This window comes from Lepidochelys kempii, chromosome 12 (assembly GCF_965140265.1).
Source record: "Lepidochelys kempii isolate rLepKem1 chromosome 12, rLepKem1.hap2, whole genome shotgun sequence".
Classification (NCBI taxonomy): domain Eukaryota; kingdom Metazoa; phylum Chordata; order Testudines; family Cheloniidae; genus Lepidochelys; species Lepidochelys kempii.
The window spans coordinates 24,474,254-24,491,981 of NC_133267.1; the positions used below are offsets into that span (position 1 = coordinate 24,474,254).

Below are 17,728 nucleotides of genomic sequence, written 5' to 3' on the forward strand. Positions count from 1 at the left end.
CAAGCCCCATCCTCCTTCATGCCAAGGGTTCTGTGTGTCCTCCATGTCCCGTTCCCACATACCATCGTCCCCCACTCCCCTTCCCCTATGGCAGGGACTCTGTGTGCACTCATATATCTCCCTTCCTCATCTCTGTTCCTCCTCCCTGAGGCTCTGGTTTCTCCCCCCCGCCCATGTCTCAGTCCCTACTTTGCCCCTGCCCCCAACCACCCATTTAGCCCCAGGTCCTTGCCCCTCCCATCCCTCTGATACTTGCTGCTTCCCTCCTACCCTCATTCAGGGCTCCTCCCCACACCAGCATCCCTGTTGTCCAGTGCTTACAGTGGTCTGAAAAAAAGTGTGGGGCCTACCATAATGTGGGAGCGGCAGCTTTGATGCGACAGTGCTTACAGTGTGTCCCTCAGAGATTCAGCTTGATTTTTAAATGGAGGGGTATGCAACCCCCCTCAGTACACATGCCCACACACACACTCTCTCTCTGACTTTAAGCACTGCAGCTTCCCTGATAAACCCTCCCTGTGTCCTCATGCAACAAGTTAAGGTAGCAACAATGGGCAGACAGAGATTTCTCTGCCTGCAGCACCATGCAGTCTGAGGGCCTGGATATTCCTGTGAATCAGGCTTTTCTGGTACTTCAGTTTGCACAAAAATCAATAGTCTTGTGCCCATGGTGCCTAGAACATTCCCTGCAATTTTGGAATTGCTACAATGCATTCCAAAGTTATCACACCAGACAGAGAAACGGCAACACGGTGAGTGTTAGTTCTTGCACCATACAGCTAATTAATTCCTCCCCCTGCCCCTCCATTTCCAATGAGTACAAAAGTTATTCATGCCACAGATACATAGTTCAGAGATGGATCCATACCAGAATCCTGGACACAGACAACCCCCAAACTATGGGAACATTCCATCTGCCAGCTCAGGCTCACCTCTAGCTTTGATGTCTAAACAAACCTAAAACAGAAAGACAAGGAAATGGAAAAGTCTAGTGCAGGAGCAGAGTCTCAGATGTGCTGCAATACATGTCATTTTATAATTTAGCTGAACTGAGAGTCAATGAATAGATCTGCCATTAAACGGTACAAAATATTTATCACTATTGATAACATCTCATTTACTAATTTCTTGGGACTTTTCTTCCAACAGGACTGCACTTCTAGCAACAATCAGGACATAAGAGTAAGAAAAAATTCTGCAGAGGAATTAGCAATGGGAAACCAGAAAAGTTCATTATACCCACCTGTGAACGTACCAACTCAGTTTCAAAGTACAGACAGAAAGCAAAATATAATGTTTGTGATGAAAGACCGTCAAAAAAAAGATGCAGAAATTAATCCTATCGGGCTCCACAAACGGAGAAGGAGATTTATAATTAAGAAGAGCCCTATACTGATTGCTATGAACAATTCTTCTCTCAACTTGCCTCTGCTTAAATCTGAGGACAGAAACAACAACAATTGGAAAAGTCTCTATCAAATCCAAAGAGAAAGAAAGAGAATAATGAGAGATACTTGTTCCAAATACAAGAGTAATAACAGAAGGATAATCACTCCTTATCACGTTTCCAGAATATTTGTAGAAGATAAATACAGAATTTTATACTGTGAAGTTCCAAAAGCTGGCTGTTCTAACTGGAAACGGGTGCTCATGGTTCTCAATGGGTTGGCTTCCTCCACAAAAGATATACAGCACAACACAGTGCACTATGGAAATTACTTAAAAAGGCTGGATGGGTTTGATCGCAAAGGAATTTATCACAGACTCAACACTTACACCAAGATGCTTTTCATTCGCGAACCCTTTGAAAAGTTGGTATCCGCATTTCGCGACAAGTTTGAGCATCCGAACAATTACTACCACCCTGTTTTTGGAAAAGCTATAATTTCGAGATACCGTGTCAATGCCTCCAAAGAAGCATTAAGGACAGGTTCTGGAGTCAAATTTAAAGAGTTCATTCAATATCTTCTAGATGTACATAGGCCAGTGGGCATGGACATTCACTGGGATCACATCAACAGGCTTTGCAGCCCATGTTTAATAGACTATGACTTTGTAGGGAAATTTGAAAGCATGGAAGAAGATGCAAATTTTTTCCTGCATTTAATTGGTGCTCCACAAAATTTAACTTTCCCTAGGTTTAAAGACAGACATTCCAACGAAGAACGAACAACCACTAAAATTACACAGAGCTATTTTGCACAGCTTTCCCCTGCTCAAAGACAACACAGTTATGATTTTTATTATATGGATTATTTGATGTTTAACTATTCAAAACCTTTTGAAGATTTATATTAGAAAGTAACAGACACTTCTATTTCATATCAGCTGAATTACATAATAGATACAGGTCTTGGTACACTGATACTCTAGAAGCACATCATTCTCATATTTTCTAAGAATAATCAGTGGATTCATGTTACATAGTAAAAATGGATAGCTTTTCATGTACAAAGTCTCATTTTAGAAAATTTACCATAAATAAAAACCTGACTGTTACATTTGGCCTGAAACATCAAAGAAAAACGGGAAATAGAAAGTCCTTATGCCTCCATGTGACGTCTCCTAGATGTTACCATCTGTTTAGCAAAGGGTCAGTTAAAGAGCATTTCCACAGCAGCAAAAAATACGTAACAGAGCATAAATGATTTACAATTAGTGACGTTTACATCTGCTCCTTAACTTCCTCCTTTAAATCATAAATTTTTGATAATATACATCAGGGCTCCTAAATAAAGCACGTGATTTTCCATTCTGGTCTTTATTTGTGTTTGCATTGGAGGGTGGCAAGAAGAGTGGGTGAAGAGATGGGGAAAGCACCTGAAATCCTGTGGTGGATCCAATAGTCTATTAAATTCCTAACTGTTCTGATGAGCTCTTTAAAATACCATAAGATAAAGAAAACAAAGTGCTGTTTCATTAACAGTTTTACAGTTCCTTGCAATCCGCAATGCATGCAACCATACACCAAGAAGGTCTTATAAATTTGAAGCTGGACACAGATTTCTAATTACTTTCTGTGATTACCAAATTAATTAGCATAAGAGAAAATTTATTACAATTACAATACTATGTTCAGACATGTTCTAGTGAAAACATTAATACTTAATGGCCATGTGAGTGCAGTGTTAAAGCAGATGTTGCAATTCACAGAGTGAGGATGTATTGTCCCCCTTCCATATTCCCCTTATGCCACATTAATCTGCAAGAAGATAAAATGCAAAGGAACATTTACATCTTTATGCATGTTACTAAGATTATTTTAATCCTTTGCATTAACAAATCTTTAATTTAATCTGTCTAGTCACCAGGAATATCAAATGTTTCCTTTAAAGTGGCAAATAAATGTAAATACAACTTCCTGCCCATCAGGGTACTTTTTATCGCTACAAACAATAAGGCTTTATTTTGATTAAAATCAGATTTCAGTTCACAGCAACAAGCAGAGCATATTTGTTTGTGGTTTCATTTTGTTCATCATTTTCTATATTTAACTGTAGTTTTGCTGCGTTTTCTCTCAAGTAGAAAGCTCCATGAGGTTCAAATGTTGGAGAGTTACAACAGCAGCAGAACATCCATGTTAACTTTATATAAACTATTGCTGACTATATGTGGCTAATTAATTAGCTGTCCTGGTTTTGAGGTCAATGCTATTTTCAGTTAGGTGAGCACATTTGAATCAGTATCCATTAAGCAATCAAAAATTGTAAGCCTCAGTTATAAGTCATGCTAGGTTCTGTACATACATTGGCTAATGCAGACCTCAAGAAGAGCTCTGTGTAAACTCGAAAGCTTGCATCTCTCACCAGGAGAAATTGGTCCAATAAAAGGATTACCTCATCCACTGTGTCTCTCTAACAAACCTGTATAAGACATTCTTTGCTCCAAAGAGCTTACAATTTTAGGACTCAATATTGCAAACATTTACATATATGCATATTTTTACACACTGCAAGTATTTCCATTAGGGTCCCACTAAAATCGTCGTATTTTAACTCTATCTTAATTTCTTTTAACAAAAGGACAAATATAAATACAATATTTTTTATTGACAAAATGTCTCACACACACCCCCGCATGATTTCTAAAATGTCTGCCATTAAAAACTGAGAATATACTTTTAAAAAGTTCCTTGAATGTTTTTCACTCAGAAAAAGTTTTACAAGTATCTGTGTGTCTAGCATCCTATTGACAGAGCCCTGCAAACCTGCGTATATCCTTTTTATATCTGCAGATCACAGGTTGGATGCAGAAACAAATTTTGTATACACACATTGAATACCCTATTGAAGTCAATGGGAAAATCAGGTTTTTAAAAGTTAAACACATTCTTAAGTGTTTTGCTGGATCTGAGCTAAAGTGCTCAGCACGTTGCAGGATTGAGCACAGAAAGAGGTGTTTTATTCAGTGGGTCCTACAGAAGTTTATGCATGTAAATTCCTGAATTTAAAATAAGAGACACTGCAAGTTTAAGTCTAGGCAATAGTAATTTAGGCAGCAATGTAGCTGAAAATGCCGTTCTTCATTATTACACCTTCCTTGGAATTCAGTCCATGGAAAAAAAAAAAAAGAAGTGTCTCTCTAATCAACATGATTAGGTTTGGCTATAACTCAAGGAAATCTGGAGGAGTCACTAAGAAACACAAAGAGGATGTGATAAGGTCTGAGCTCATTTTCTCTAAATGGATGTAATTTACTCATTTTGGATTTGACCCTGCAAGCTGCCAAAAGGATCACAAAGAACCAGAGCACTCAATATGTGATTGCTACCCCTCCAGATACACTTCTGCATAGTGCTGAACCCTATTCATTTACCTGAATGGGAGCACATTCTCACTGAGAGAAGCACTGGGCTTGTATCTTCATTCAACACAATTATACCAGTATAGCTTATTCCCCTTCCAATATGGGGATATGCTGTATTGTTATAAGTGTCTTTATTTTGGTATAATTGCATCCAGACCCGGAGGGGGGGGTTACCGATTTTACTATACTAGTATAGCTAGATTGGTACAATTTTTGGGTGTAGATGAGACCTGAGAGAATAGAGATTTGGGCATTCTTACCTTAGAGCAACACTTGGTAAAACTTTCTCTGGCCTCTAGGGAAGGCAGCATTTGCTGCTGAGCTGATTTGGGTCATGCGAAGGGACCCACAAGAACGACTATTTATATGCCAGTAGAGTTGGTCGAAAAATTAAAACCTATTTTGTGAAAAACTTCTAAATTTTGAAGCTGCTTATATTTTGAAGCATACAAGGTGGACCCATTTATCATGTAAAAAGTCATACTTTTTATTAGTGTTCCCTCCCACCTGTTCCCCTCCCACCACCAAAAAAACCCCATTAACCATTTCAATAAAAGGGGGGGGGGGAATGCCACAAAAAATGAAATCTTTGACAATTTTTTTTGTGAAAAATGTTGTTTAAAAACAAGAGGCCATTCAAGGAAAAACTCTTCATTCAAAAAAAAAAAATTGATCAGCTGTACACAGCACCAACTGATATAATTAATATGATATTTCAAGAATCGCAGCTCCCCATAGCGTGGAATCCGCTATATATTAGACTGCTGGTTTGTTTTAGTATAGGTTTGTTAGCTATGGGTGGTTTGTTGGTTGGGGCCTCTTACTTCTTACTGACCATAAGCAGTGTGGTTGGAGAGTGTTTTAATAGGCAAGGAAATATATATATAAAGAAAAGAGGGGAGGGGGAACTGTATTAAGAAATGGAGAAAGCTGATTGGCCAAAGCCAATAAGGGGCAGAACCAGGGAACTATAAAACTGATCAGCGGGTCCTAGCTCTCACCCCAGTTAAAGAGCCCAATTAATTTGATCCAGACCAGAAGCTCAGTCTGAGGTAAGAGTATATTTGGTCAACATTTTTGACCAAAATAAATGTACCTCCTGGAAAATGTGGTTTCATGTAAATTAAAGTGTTTCATAAGAATGTCAGTTTTAACTATTGCTTATTTTCCAGTTGGGTGATTTGAAATGAAAAATTCCACTTTGACATGTCAAAATCTTCTTATGGAAAAATGTTTAAGGTTTCATTTTTGACATTTCCAATTCAAACTTTCAGAATTTTTCATTTTGCAAAAATATTTCCAAAATTGCAGTTTTTTCCCCCTGATTGGGAATGTAAAGTAATTTTGAAGTGTCAAAATTTCCATCAAAGGAAAATCCCATTTTTTTTTAATGTCTCTAGTTAGGAATTCAGTCAAGCTGAAGATCTAGTGCTGCTTATATCTCCAGTTAAAGGTTTTTGCCAGATGGTTTCTTGCCCTTAGAAGGTGCATTTTATAAAGCTGCATTCTCAAAGTTTGGTAGTAAAAGCTGTAATTTAACAGCCCTTGACAATCCTTCTGTACTATTTCGTGGGTAATTTACCAGCAATGTATATAAATTAAACATTCCTGAAAATATTTTAAGATTTGCTGCATCTCAAACTCATTATAAAATGTATAAGACAAATTCTATTCCCTTGGAAAAGTGCATAAGTGTTTGAGAAACAATATAATGAAACAATGTAATGTCCTAGCTTGGTTTTGCTGAATCAAAAATGCATGCTTAATAAAGTTGGCCCTATGGCTCAATGTCATTTATAAAAATGTAGAGATATTGTGATCTAGCAATATAAACAAAGGTACAAACAGGAGAAATGGTGGAGTGGGAGCTTGCTTATCTTTTTAAATGCCTAAGATCTTTTGTAATTAGCATCATTTCTAGGCTCTCAGCAAACTCTGTTCTCCTATACGTCCGTACAGTACATACCAGTTTTGACACATTATTATTTATCATCAGCAAAGTGCTCAGCCCAACACAATATGCAAAAAGTAGACAGTCCCTTCCTGTCCTAAAGAGCTTGCTGTCTAAAGATAGGAAATCCACATGAGGAGATAACTTTTGTTTAGTTCCTTCCATTTTGATGCAAGTCATTTTTCAAAGGCCAGATGGAGGGATCTGAAGGAAGAGAAGGTAACAAAAGCTACATTCAGAGCTCCCCCTCAGACACCTTCATGTTTTCTTTCAAATAAAAATGAGTGACAATAATGACAATAATAATGTGAAAGTGTCTCTTGAACTGAAAGTACTAAAAGTCTTCACATTTAAGTCTGCTTCTTTGTTGATACTCCAATCATACCTAACTAGTCAAGACAGACCTACAGAGTTTAATGCACTGCCTTTCATGTTTTCAATATCCATTCCCACGTAGATCTATGTACACACACAGCACACCTGCATCCAACACTGGAATCTCTTCTGCTAGTTTTACACTGATGTAAATCAGTAACTTCATTAAAGTTAGTTACAAGTGTGTATACACACTGTTCACTCTATATGTGAGCCTACAGATATTTATAATAGATGTATGCATGTATGATACGCATGATAAAGCCTGGATAAAGGACAGCCTCCACATAAATCATCTGTACAATCATTTGAGTGTGTTTTTTTCTTGGTTATTCATTCATTAATTCATATTTATTGTGTAGCGATAGCTCAGGGCATGCCTTTATTTGCCATGTTATCCTGAGGTATTATGCCAGATCTTACAGGCTTTTTTTTTTTTTAACTATTATTATTATTCTGTTATGCAATTTGCTTGGACTCATTTTTTTCCTTCCCCAAAAACCAACCAATTCATAGGTATCTGGACAGAATTTTGTTAGCCATATGGAAAAGAGGTATAACTAAATAAAGGAATAACACAAGTCCTAACCTGGCCTCTACACTTTATACTCCACCAATATCAAAGCAGTAACATTTGCAGGCAGCCACGGTAGTTTATTTCCACAGCACCGGGTGGGAAACAAGTAACAGCACAGTTTGTTCATGTTCATATTGCATTAAGAGATTATTCTTGTGTTGATGATGCTATCTGTGGTGACTTCAAAGCTGAAGCCTGCACACACTTGAACAAGGGCTCAATAAGTGTCTCATGCTTCATATGTCAAGATGCGTATAATTCGTTTTCTTCCCAAAGGCAGAACTATAGGTGAAGAACAGCCCTTGACTCTATCCATTAGGTTAAAGCAACTGAGCCTAACAGGCAGACCTGTAAATAAATATTTCTATATCTTGAACGAACTCCAAGGCTGTACTTTAAGGAGGATGTATCGAAACTCAAGCACAAGAAACAATCAGAATTTGTTCATATTGGCTCCCACAAGTATGGGTGAGGAGATCAGGTTTAATGTTTAGAATGGACACTCAAGCCAGGCCTATTCCTAGCTCTGGCTGCTGAGTGACCTCCAGTAAATCATGTTAGGCCAAAGTTTTCCAGAGTAGCCATAAATTCTGGGTGCGTCTATTTTTGAGTTTCCAGCCTGAGACATACTGGGCCTGAATTTCAGAAATGCCAAGCACTCACATCTCCCATTGATTTGGCCAGCAGCAGTTTGACTTCCATGCTTGTTTATCCCCTGAAGTGACCTCAGGGGCAGCTTAATTAGCATTTGCCAAGTTCTTTCAGGGATTTTAAAGCAAGAAACTAGGTAAGAGCCAAGTGTCATAAAAGGCAACAACATTGATAGGGAAGACTGCCACATGAGTCATATTTGAAGCTGACAATCCATCTGGATAATCAACGCAGTGAAGAAATATTCTCTTCTCAAAATCAAGTTTAAGCACATCAGCTGCCTCATAAATGCAAGTCACATAGATTGCACCTGCTGCTGTCGGGGCCAATCTGATGGGTGTAGTTCTTCAGAAATATTTTGTGAATTGGCTGTAATAAGAACACCAGTTAATTAGTTTAAAAAAATCTTTCAAAGCCCAGTGTGTGCATTCAGCTGCTACTGGAAAATTAACTCAGATGATAAATATATATGCAGCCAATACCTCCTGCATAGCCTGATGTTTGACAACATTACCCAAGAAAACTTTATATTACAGTGATTTGTTTAATTCATTTTATCCAGTGGAACAGACAAATGAGCTCTTCCTTACGCATCTGCCACCCATTTCCAGTTATGCTATTGACTCTCTTCTTGAGCATTTAATTGAACAAATTTGTCTCTAGTGTAATTCTATTAAATTCATACCACATAAAAGCACCCCATGTTTGATATTTGGGTTCCTCTCTGTTCTGATTCTACCATGGCAAGAGTCCTGGACTGTGTTCCATACTCAGGTACATAGGATTCCCCTTCAAAAGTGATCAGTGATATTTTCTGTTGATATCCCAATTGTGCAAGGATTTAAAGTGAGATTGTCAAAATATGAAATTAGAGATGAGTGTGAACAGCCAGGTTCTGATCCACAGCTGAATTTTTCCAGTTTGTGGGTGCTCTGATCTGGGATTTGTCCCAATCCATCCCTACTTGGGGCACGAAGATTCACTGTTCTCTTCCCTCTCATACACACCCAAACATGTGCAATTGCAGAGTGTGTTAAGATTAATTTCTAGTAGTTGAAGCATCAGCATATGAAGTAGTGACACAAGACTACACCAATCCATGCCGTACTAATGGAGTCTGCTTCTTAGCTAACAAATGAATTGTCCAGGCTACCGTTCACCTTCAGATTTATGAATTTAATATGACATGAACAAAAAAAATAATTTTGCCATTGTTTTAAGTGTGCACTCAAGGACATTTAATCAATGTAACCTATCCAGCTCCCATGATGTAGCCATACACAGAACTCCCGTGAATATCAGCATACTTACACATACAAGTCCAATAGTGATGAAGGCCATGAAGGGCACCGTTGTAGATTACTTATATGATGATAATGGTCACAGCAAATTTTAGGCTTAATTCTGCAGTCTTTGAGTAACTCTTACCAAAGCGTGCCACTGCAGTCAATCACAAATGAATGTTTTATTTAGCCTTTAAGACATGGGAGTAGGCATCAGACCTTCTAGGCGCCACTGAATCGCTATGGGACCTTGGACACAATGTGCTTGAGTTCCCCATGGGCAATATGGGGATAATACTTCCATCCTTCACAGAGCTATAGTAAGGCTTAAATAGTGTTTTTAAAGAGTTTTGCATTTCAACAGCACCTTTCATCTGATGATCTCAAAGTATTATTCATCCCCAGTAATACACAAGGACAGATAAAAGGGGTTTCACTTTTACTGAAACTTTTTTTCAGTAAGATCTTACTTTTTCCTTTTTGAAAAAAGGACACAAAGCAGTGCCAAACACAAAGCACCACAGTCAGTCACCATGACCTCACCAGTCTTTGCGCAATAAAAAGAAGACATGGAGGAGCAAGAGACATGATATTTATATAGCCTATTGCTAGATTTCTGCATTGAAATCCATACAGACAAATCCTACCAAAATGACAGTGCACTCAAGGTGATATTTGCTCCATAAATCATGCACACAGTGACCAATTAAAGTAGGAAAGTAGGAAAATTTTGCAGCTATAATACAAGCTGTATTATGAATTTGACAGTTTATCCATATTTGTCTCTGCAACAAAGCAGGGCTTTTTTAATTATCTGAAATATGTCTGAGATCATTAGCTCATCCCAAACAAAACTGAACGGCAGCTGTATATTGTACTCCACAGAAGCATGGAGCAGCAGATGTTAGTCAAAAAAGGGTTTTATCTTTGGAGTTCTTTCAAAATAAGTTTAAAACCAACTACCACTACCCCAATCACTAACCTTTTTAAAAATCAAGGCTCAGGAATCAATAGAAAAGCTTGGCCAGATCTGGACAAGTACGGAGGTCAGAAAGAATCATGAACCAACAGGAGCAGAAAGTGAATTGATTTTAACAGAGCTAAAACTATACAGGATAATATGCACCATCCTGAGACTCTGTAGATTTGATTACAAAGGGAGAAAAACCACTCTGTGGATGACCCTAAGTGAAATTTAGAATCTAATTAGGAACACAATTATTGCACATTTAAATTTCAGCATGACTGCTACAGATGACAAATGCCAGCAATATACTGATGACACCTTGCTATATATCTTCTCATCAAAAAGAGACAAAACCATCACCCAGCTGGCCTGGATATTAAAAGAAATAAGTACCTGGATGAAATGCAGTTGGATCAAGCTTACTTACCCTCTGTAAGACAGAGGTGAACTTGGTAGGAAGTAGAAAGTACTCCGATGAACTGGCAGAGACCATAAATATTTCCTGTTGAGAGTTTGTGTCCAGTTGCTTGTGGTTTGCAGTTTGTTTAACCTACCTCAGGAACCCAGTAGTAATTGTGGCCAAAAATGCATTCATCCAAGAAAACTTGGAAGAAAAATTATATGTCACCACGTGCTAGAGCAGTTGTACAAACAGAAATGACAATTAACTAAATTGTTTTCTAAACTGGTTCAGTTAAATTGGTGCAACTCCCTTGCCTGGACATTCAAATTCAGTCTAAGAGTGTCTTGTATTGATTTAGCTTACTTCAGAAACAAGCCAATTTAGAAACTAAATTGGTGCCATTTAGTGCAACTAAAGAGACCCCCTCACTCATCCATGCTGCATTTTCAGAGCCATCTTCTACAGGGTGGTTTTGCACACAAAGTGATGCCAGGCAATACTTGTTTTCTACCCAGTGACTCAACATATGATGCCTACCACTGTATTGTATATTTTTCCTTTCACTAGGAACTTTTTTCCCCTGGCATAGACCCCTCTAAACTAGAAAAATACCCTGTTAGCAAACTCATTTATCCACATTTGTCTCTGCAAAAAGACTGTTTAACACCATTACAGATGTTAGTTGGTCATGGTCAACCCTAGGACATGTCAAGGTTTGAATTAGAAGGTTACCAGTGCGCTGTTCAGTGCTCTGTGAAGCATAAGAGACGTTCTCCAGTAGCTTACTAATGCCCCTTCTGCTCTGCCTTATCCTTTAATCACCAAGAGGTCTGCTGACAGTTTTAAGATCAAGCAGCAGATCAGCAAGTTAAAAGTGTACTACATGCTTTGCCCCAACCATGGACTGAGTTTTTCCACTCTAGCCTTTAGCGAAGAAAGAGTGTATGCTGACTAGCCGGAAAATATTTCTCAACTGAGGAATAGTTGCCAAGGGATGGGGTGCAAGCAGCATTGCGAAAGTAATTTGAAAAGAGACAGGCCAAGCAACAGAGAATATGCTACGAGGTAGTTTGGCAAGACGCTGCCAAGCCTGCACTCCCCAGAAGCCCTGGTGTTGAGGATACAGGGAGAGGACCACCCCCAGATAGATACAGGATGCAATGCTAGTGCAGTGTACACTGGTCACAGTTAAGTGCCACATGGTATGGGGCATGAGCAGCTGCCTGACTGCTGTGAGATATATCAAGTCTCCCATTTTATTCTAAGCCTGTACTGGAGCACACCACAGGTTCCTCCCTTCCTCTTGTTTGAGGGAACACATCCACCTCTGTTCTAACACACATTCCCCACTGCCACCAGGTCCCCACTCTGCTGGGCTGAACCTTCCCAGATGCAGCTGACATGGTAATGCAGTTTGGCGAAAGAGCTATACATTCAGCCTTGGGAATCCAATTGACTTCATACACATCGGTTGATTCTGCTCTAGGGAACAATCTTGGATTTATAAGGAGATGGGCAAGATGAGTGAATTGCCTTTTCCTACCTTGATTTTTCAAAAGATATTGAGCCGTTGCAGTTCCCATTGACTCCAAAACACTTAGTGGGTGCTCAGCAGTTCTGAATATAAGGCCATTACCCTCATGTCTGATTCTGGTTTTACACCAAGCAATCTCTCCTTCCCAAGACTGACAATGAATTGGATTTGTTTGTCTTCACTTAAGCATGTCAGAATCCATTGACACTACTGAAAGACCCACAAAAGGATGGCTTAAATATCTTACCATGTTTTGCAAATTAAACTGTCCACTTGGGCTATATGCTTGCATATTGAGGGTTGGATTCTCTCAGATATAGCATGCCGTGCATCTGGTCTAATGCTGATGTATCATTGGGAAACAGATACAGGTGTATCTGCAGGTGCAGATTAGCAGCTGCAGGTGTTACAGATCTGAAAGTGGGATATGACTCCACTTTTCTTCCAGAATAAATTTGAAGTCTTCAAAGATATTCAGCACCACAAAATCAAGTTCAAACTCAACTATATACATCCGTACTCTAGTTCTGCTAGGTCATTGACTGGTCAGTAGTTAAGGCATATATTTTCTTCCAGAGATACAAGAAATTCCAACTTCCAGAAGAAACAATCCAGGTTGACCCAAAGTTAAATCAATCATACCATGCTGTTAATTGTATATTAAAAAATGTTTACCTGCTCAATTTTTTTTCCAATTTATCTCTATATTCTGAATATCTTGATTATCTAACCCTTATTAATGTGTGACAAATGATGTTGGTCTTGTAATTGGGTTTCGAGAGTCACCCCTCCTTACAGGAGTGAGTCCATGGCATTTTTTAAATGCATGATCAGAGGGAAGATAGTTTAGCCACAGGTAGAATCTGAATTTTTAAGAAATGACAATACAAGTTTTGGTTCCAGTTATGTCATTTGTTCTTTGTTTCCAGTTCAGTATTGTGGGATTAAAGTAGTGATCATGCAGCTCATTGTACCATGATGATCTGGAGGTATTTGATTTTTCCGGTATTAAACTAGCCAGGCCAAATCCTGACTCTTTCACCATGAGTTATGTAGTTTTCAAGACTAATGGAAGTTGATATATTCTAACAATGAAATATATTTAAATGAACGTATTGGCTGGGACATTCAAAAGGCAGACGAGGGATTTTTGCACCCAACTCCCATTGAATTTCATTCTGAATCCTAAATCCCTTTTGTTCCTTTGAAAATACCAGCCATAGGCTCCAACATCTTCAGGATACCTTATCATTGGCTTGTCTCTGAAGAGCTCTTAATTGAACAGAACGCTATTGGGAAATGAGTAAGCAATTCCTTACCACTGGCTACACAGAATGTTGTAGCCTTTTGGGGGCTAATCAAGCATGTTATGCTTGCAATCTTCTAAATCATGCAAATCCTAGAAGGCTGTGGAGGCCAGTTCTGTGGAAGGTTCACCTATATCGTAGAACAAAACCTTACAAAAACTCCTGTTCCTAGAAAAGAAGTGAAAGGGGCAGGGTAGGACAGATTGAGTGTATGTGAGTGTCAAATTGTGAATGCCATTTTGATTCTCACCTTCATAGTAACCCTCATCCTCTTTGCACTGTAGCCTCCACCTTTGTTTAAGACATCCAGGATGTGTGTTGAAAACCAGTCTAATCTTGATAAAGTCAGACACTCCTAGACACTGTCTGGTCCCACCAGCGTTCAATCAGCCTGAAACAAGCCTGTTTCCAAGTTAGGAGTTCAGGGAATTCACTGGGCTAGGGAAAGTCACAAACTCCAGCGAGGGAAACAGGCATCCAACATTAGAGAGAGTATTTCTACCTCAGAGTAGGGAATAGGTGCCCCAGCTGTGGACTGCTTGAAGTTCATGCTGCCCCCCTCGACCACCAGTGGTAAAGAGTCACTTTGTGCGCTTCAGGGCATTTATTTTTTGACTAACAAAGCTTGGAGCAAGCACTGACTGGCCAGAGATGACTCTGCAACAACAACTTAAAGAAGAGTTACAAAGGATGCAGTGAAAACCAGTTGACTCTTGCCTTTTACTTTATCCCATGCTACAGGAATGAGAGAGCTTATGATGAAGGGCTATAAATTTAGCACAAAAAAGGAAATACTACTGTGCACACTGTTTGGTCAGGTCAGCTGTGTAATTTGCTGCCACCGCAGCCAGACACTCACTTTATAAAAAAAAAAAAAAAGGTTTGAATAATTTTCCAATAGTAGGCCCTTGTAGCTAGGCCAGCTAAGATAATGAGAAGGGAAATCAAAGCTCATGCCTCAAGACATAAAATGATTGCTTATGTGGGGATTAGGAAGGAACTCCTCCCCAACCCACACACACACATGCAGCATAGCACAATTGCTAGGTATATTATGAAGGGTTTTCATATTTTTTCTCCCCTGAAGTATTAGATATTGGTTACTGCCAGAGGCAGGATTCCAGACTAGATAGAGCAGTGGCCTGATGCTCTATGGCAAATCCCACGTAACTTGTTCTGGAATCATTTCTATGGTATCCAAATGCCTGAAAGAATCTGGACATTCTACTAGCTTGATTGGTAACAGAAGATATAAACTATTCATGTAAAATATCTTGCTGCAGTTTTAATGTCTTCAAAGTCCAATGTTCCTATTTTGAAGAAGATGAAGTATGGAAATAAGGTTCTAAAATTTAATTAAGTTTCTAAACCAAGAGCATTTAAATTATAACTCTTCATGCTACAGGTATTTAATAGGATTATTATACAAAAGAGATTGCAAGGCTTTTACTATCTTTTCTTTTAATAAATTTGAGTGATGTTAGAGGATGCTGCCCTCATCTGGTGGCACATTACTAAGAACCACCTGAAAGAGCTCTAGTTCATACAGTATGGAACTGCCTCAAAGATGAGGTGAGAGCAACTTATAACTGTAAGAACTAATAGCACTAACATGTAACCGAGCGCACTAGTTGCATGACTGAGACTGCCCAAGAGTCAAGATACTTCATGATTCTCCTCTCCCCCCAGTTCAAGAAACCACTCTTACTCCGTAGCACCAGATGTTACTCCCCCCACCTTCCCTGAGGATCCAGCTCCTTCTAATTAATCCAAGGTGAAACAATACAGAGATCAGGGATGAGGGGTGGTGTAAATATGTATGAATCCTGAAACCACAGTGAGTAGGATAGAAAAACATTAAGGCACCATACATCCAAAGTCCCCATCATGATAGCGGAGAAATGGGAGGTGCCGGGCAAAGCCGTGCACTAGGCTCAGAAGATCCATGTTTCTCCAATCCTCTGGAATATACACCTTCCTGTAGCCCTATACTCCCTCCCCGTTGCTGTTCTTCCCTCATTCTTATTAGAAAAATCAAACTCACCCCCGCTTCTCCCAAAAAAGCATGCTTGTGCCTGCAAGGTGGTATGGACAATAAGTGCAGAGTTTACTATGATTTCATGTGCAAATAGAGCATTTCCATGTATAAATGGTCACTGAGATACTTAAAGACCACTTGAACCCATAACTGTTTATTTGCACTTGCAAATATCCAATTGTATGCAAATGCAATAATTTTCATGAAAATTAGGCATACAATTTCATCTCATTGATGTGCAAGATTCTAGCTGTAAGGTATAGGATGCATGGCTTGGAACAAAGCTGCATGCTATCTACTGGACTACATAAAAAACAGGCCCATAAGGGTGATGATTTACCAGGTGAAACTTAAATGAGCCAGATCCTCATAATTTTCATTGGTGGTAAATTCTCTTTCCTCCAAGGTAAGTGCCTCAAATCACAACCCACCCACTCTCATTCAGTATTGCCAGGTGAGCTGACTTCTTCCTTCTCTCAGCTGGGTATTAAGTTTGTCAGCTGTGTTTTCCTGTTTGAGTCCATACTGAGCTTACTGTACTGTCATCCAACTGCGACGTAAACACCCAGTTCTGCCTCTCCCATTTCTTTCTATTGATTGTCTCCAATGGCTCTTCCTTTACCTTGTTCTGAAGGTATTAAGGCACTAACAAACATTTTTCTCTACTTGGTCTTAGATTGATATTAAGTTTAAATGTCAGTCTTGAAGCAATGTTCTCAATTTTCAAAGGAAATAGCCATTATTTTTCATCCCAAGAGATTGCAACATCAAGAATAAAAACACCCTTCATAAACTTCCTAGCAGTGTTGAAGGATCTAGCAGCTGCCTAACGGAAAATGGTGTCCCAATAATACAGAAACTGTGCTGCTAGAAATGTCATTTCTAAAACTGTTGATCATTAGCTGAACATCATAGATCAGGGTCTTTTTAACCAGAAGCGCTGGAATAACTTGAGAGGGTGACTAAAGCCAGTGAACACAATTTTTCCTATAATTACTGCATAATGAAACTAATTTCTTTTCACCCTGGATGCCTTTCACCTCTTGCCAGCAGCGTTAATGTAGAATATGGATGTTAATAATGAGGATAGTAAGAACTGAGTATTTTAAAATCTGAAGCCTTACTTTAATGGTGTTCAACATAGTAAGTATGCAATATAATTAGGCTTGGCAGATTCATTTTTGTGATTTTTTAAAATAATTTTGATAGATAATATAGACCTTTAAACTTTTTTTTTTATTTTTATCTATTTAGATCTTCACAGCTGTGGGAAGTTATGGGGGCAGACAATAAGGAGATCAGGCAATCATTTAAGGACAGATGTTGAGATTCAAAGAGTTAAAGCTTTATAACTTAAAAAAAATGATCAACATGTCAAAATATACAAAGAAGGCAGCCTTCAATCAAACTGAAGCAGCATTTTTCTTACTTTGCCTATCTGTGAATTTTTATTACATTGGATGGAAATATTTTCTCTTCCATGTGCAAACCAAAATTGACATTTTACATTTACCAATAAAAATACAATCATTCTAAGCCTAAATATAATAATACAACTGCTTTTTACCAATTCAAAGGATGCACTCAAAGCAGCAATGTGTTATCATGCTAAAGATATTTAGGACACTAGTTGGCGCCTTTGTACATTCTCTTATTTAGATCATTATATGTACTTTAAATAAGCAGCATAATAATGCAGCTCATTCAGTTTATAAGGCCTTCTACACACTAAAAATATTCTGGTCCCTTAGGACACGTCTCACTCTTTCAACCTCCCCAGTATTCAAAAGGGGTACATTGACACACTGAGCAAGTTACACTCCGCTCCTAGAGCCG

At 38.7% G+C, this 17,728-nt stretch overlaps 1 protein-coding gene across 1 annotated transcript in view; it reads left to right on the top strand.

The window, feature by feature from the left end:
• Positions 1-2,752, top strand: part of CHST8 (carbohydrate sulfotransferase 8) — a 274,130-nt gene extending 271,378 nt beyond the window's left edge. Inside the window, exon 4 of the mRNA XM_073307883.1 lies at positions 1,150-2,752. Within this exon, the coding sequence (XP_073163984.1) occupies positions 1,150-2,298 (1,149 nt within the window). The 3' untranslated portion in view covers positions 2,299-2,752. The remainder of the gene's footprint in view (positions 1-1,149) is intronic.
• The last annotated feature ends 14,976 nt before the right edge of the window (positions 2,753-17,728 follow it).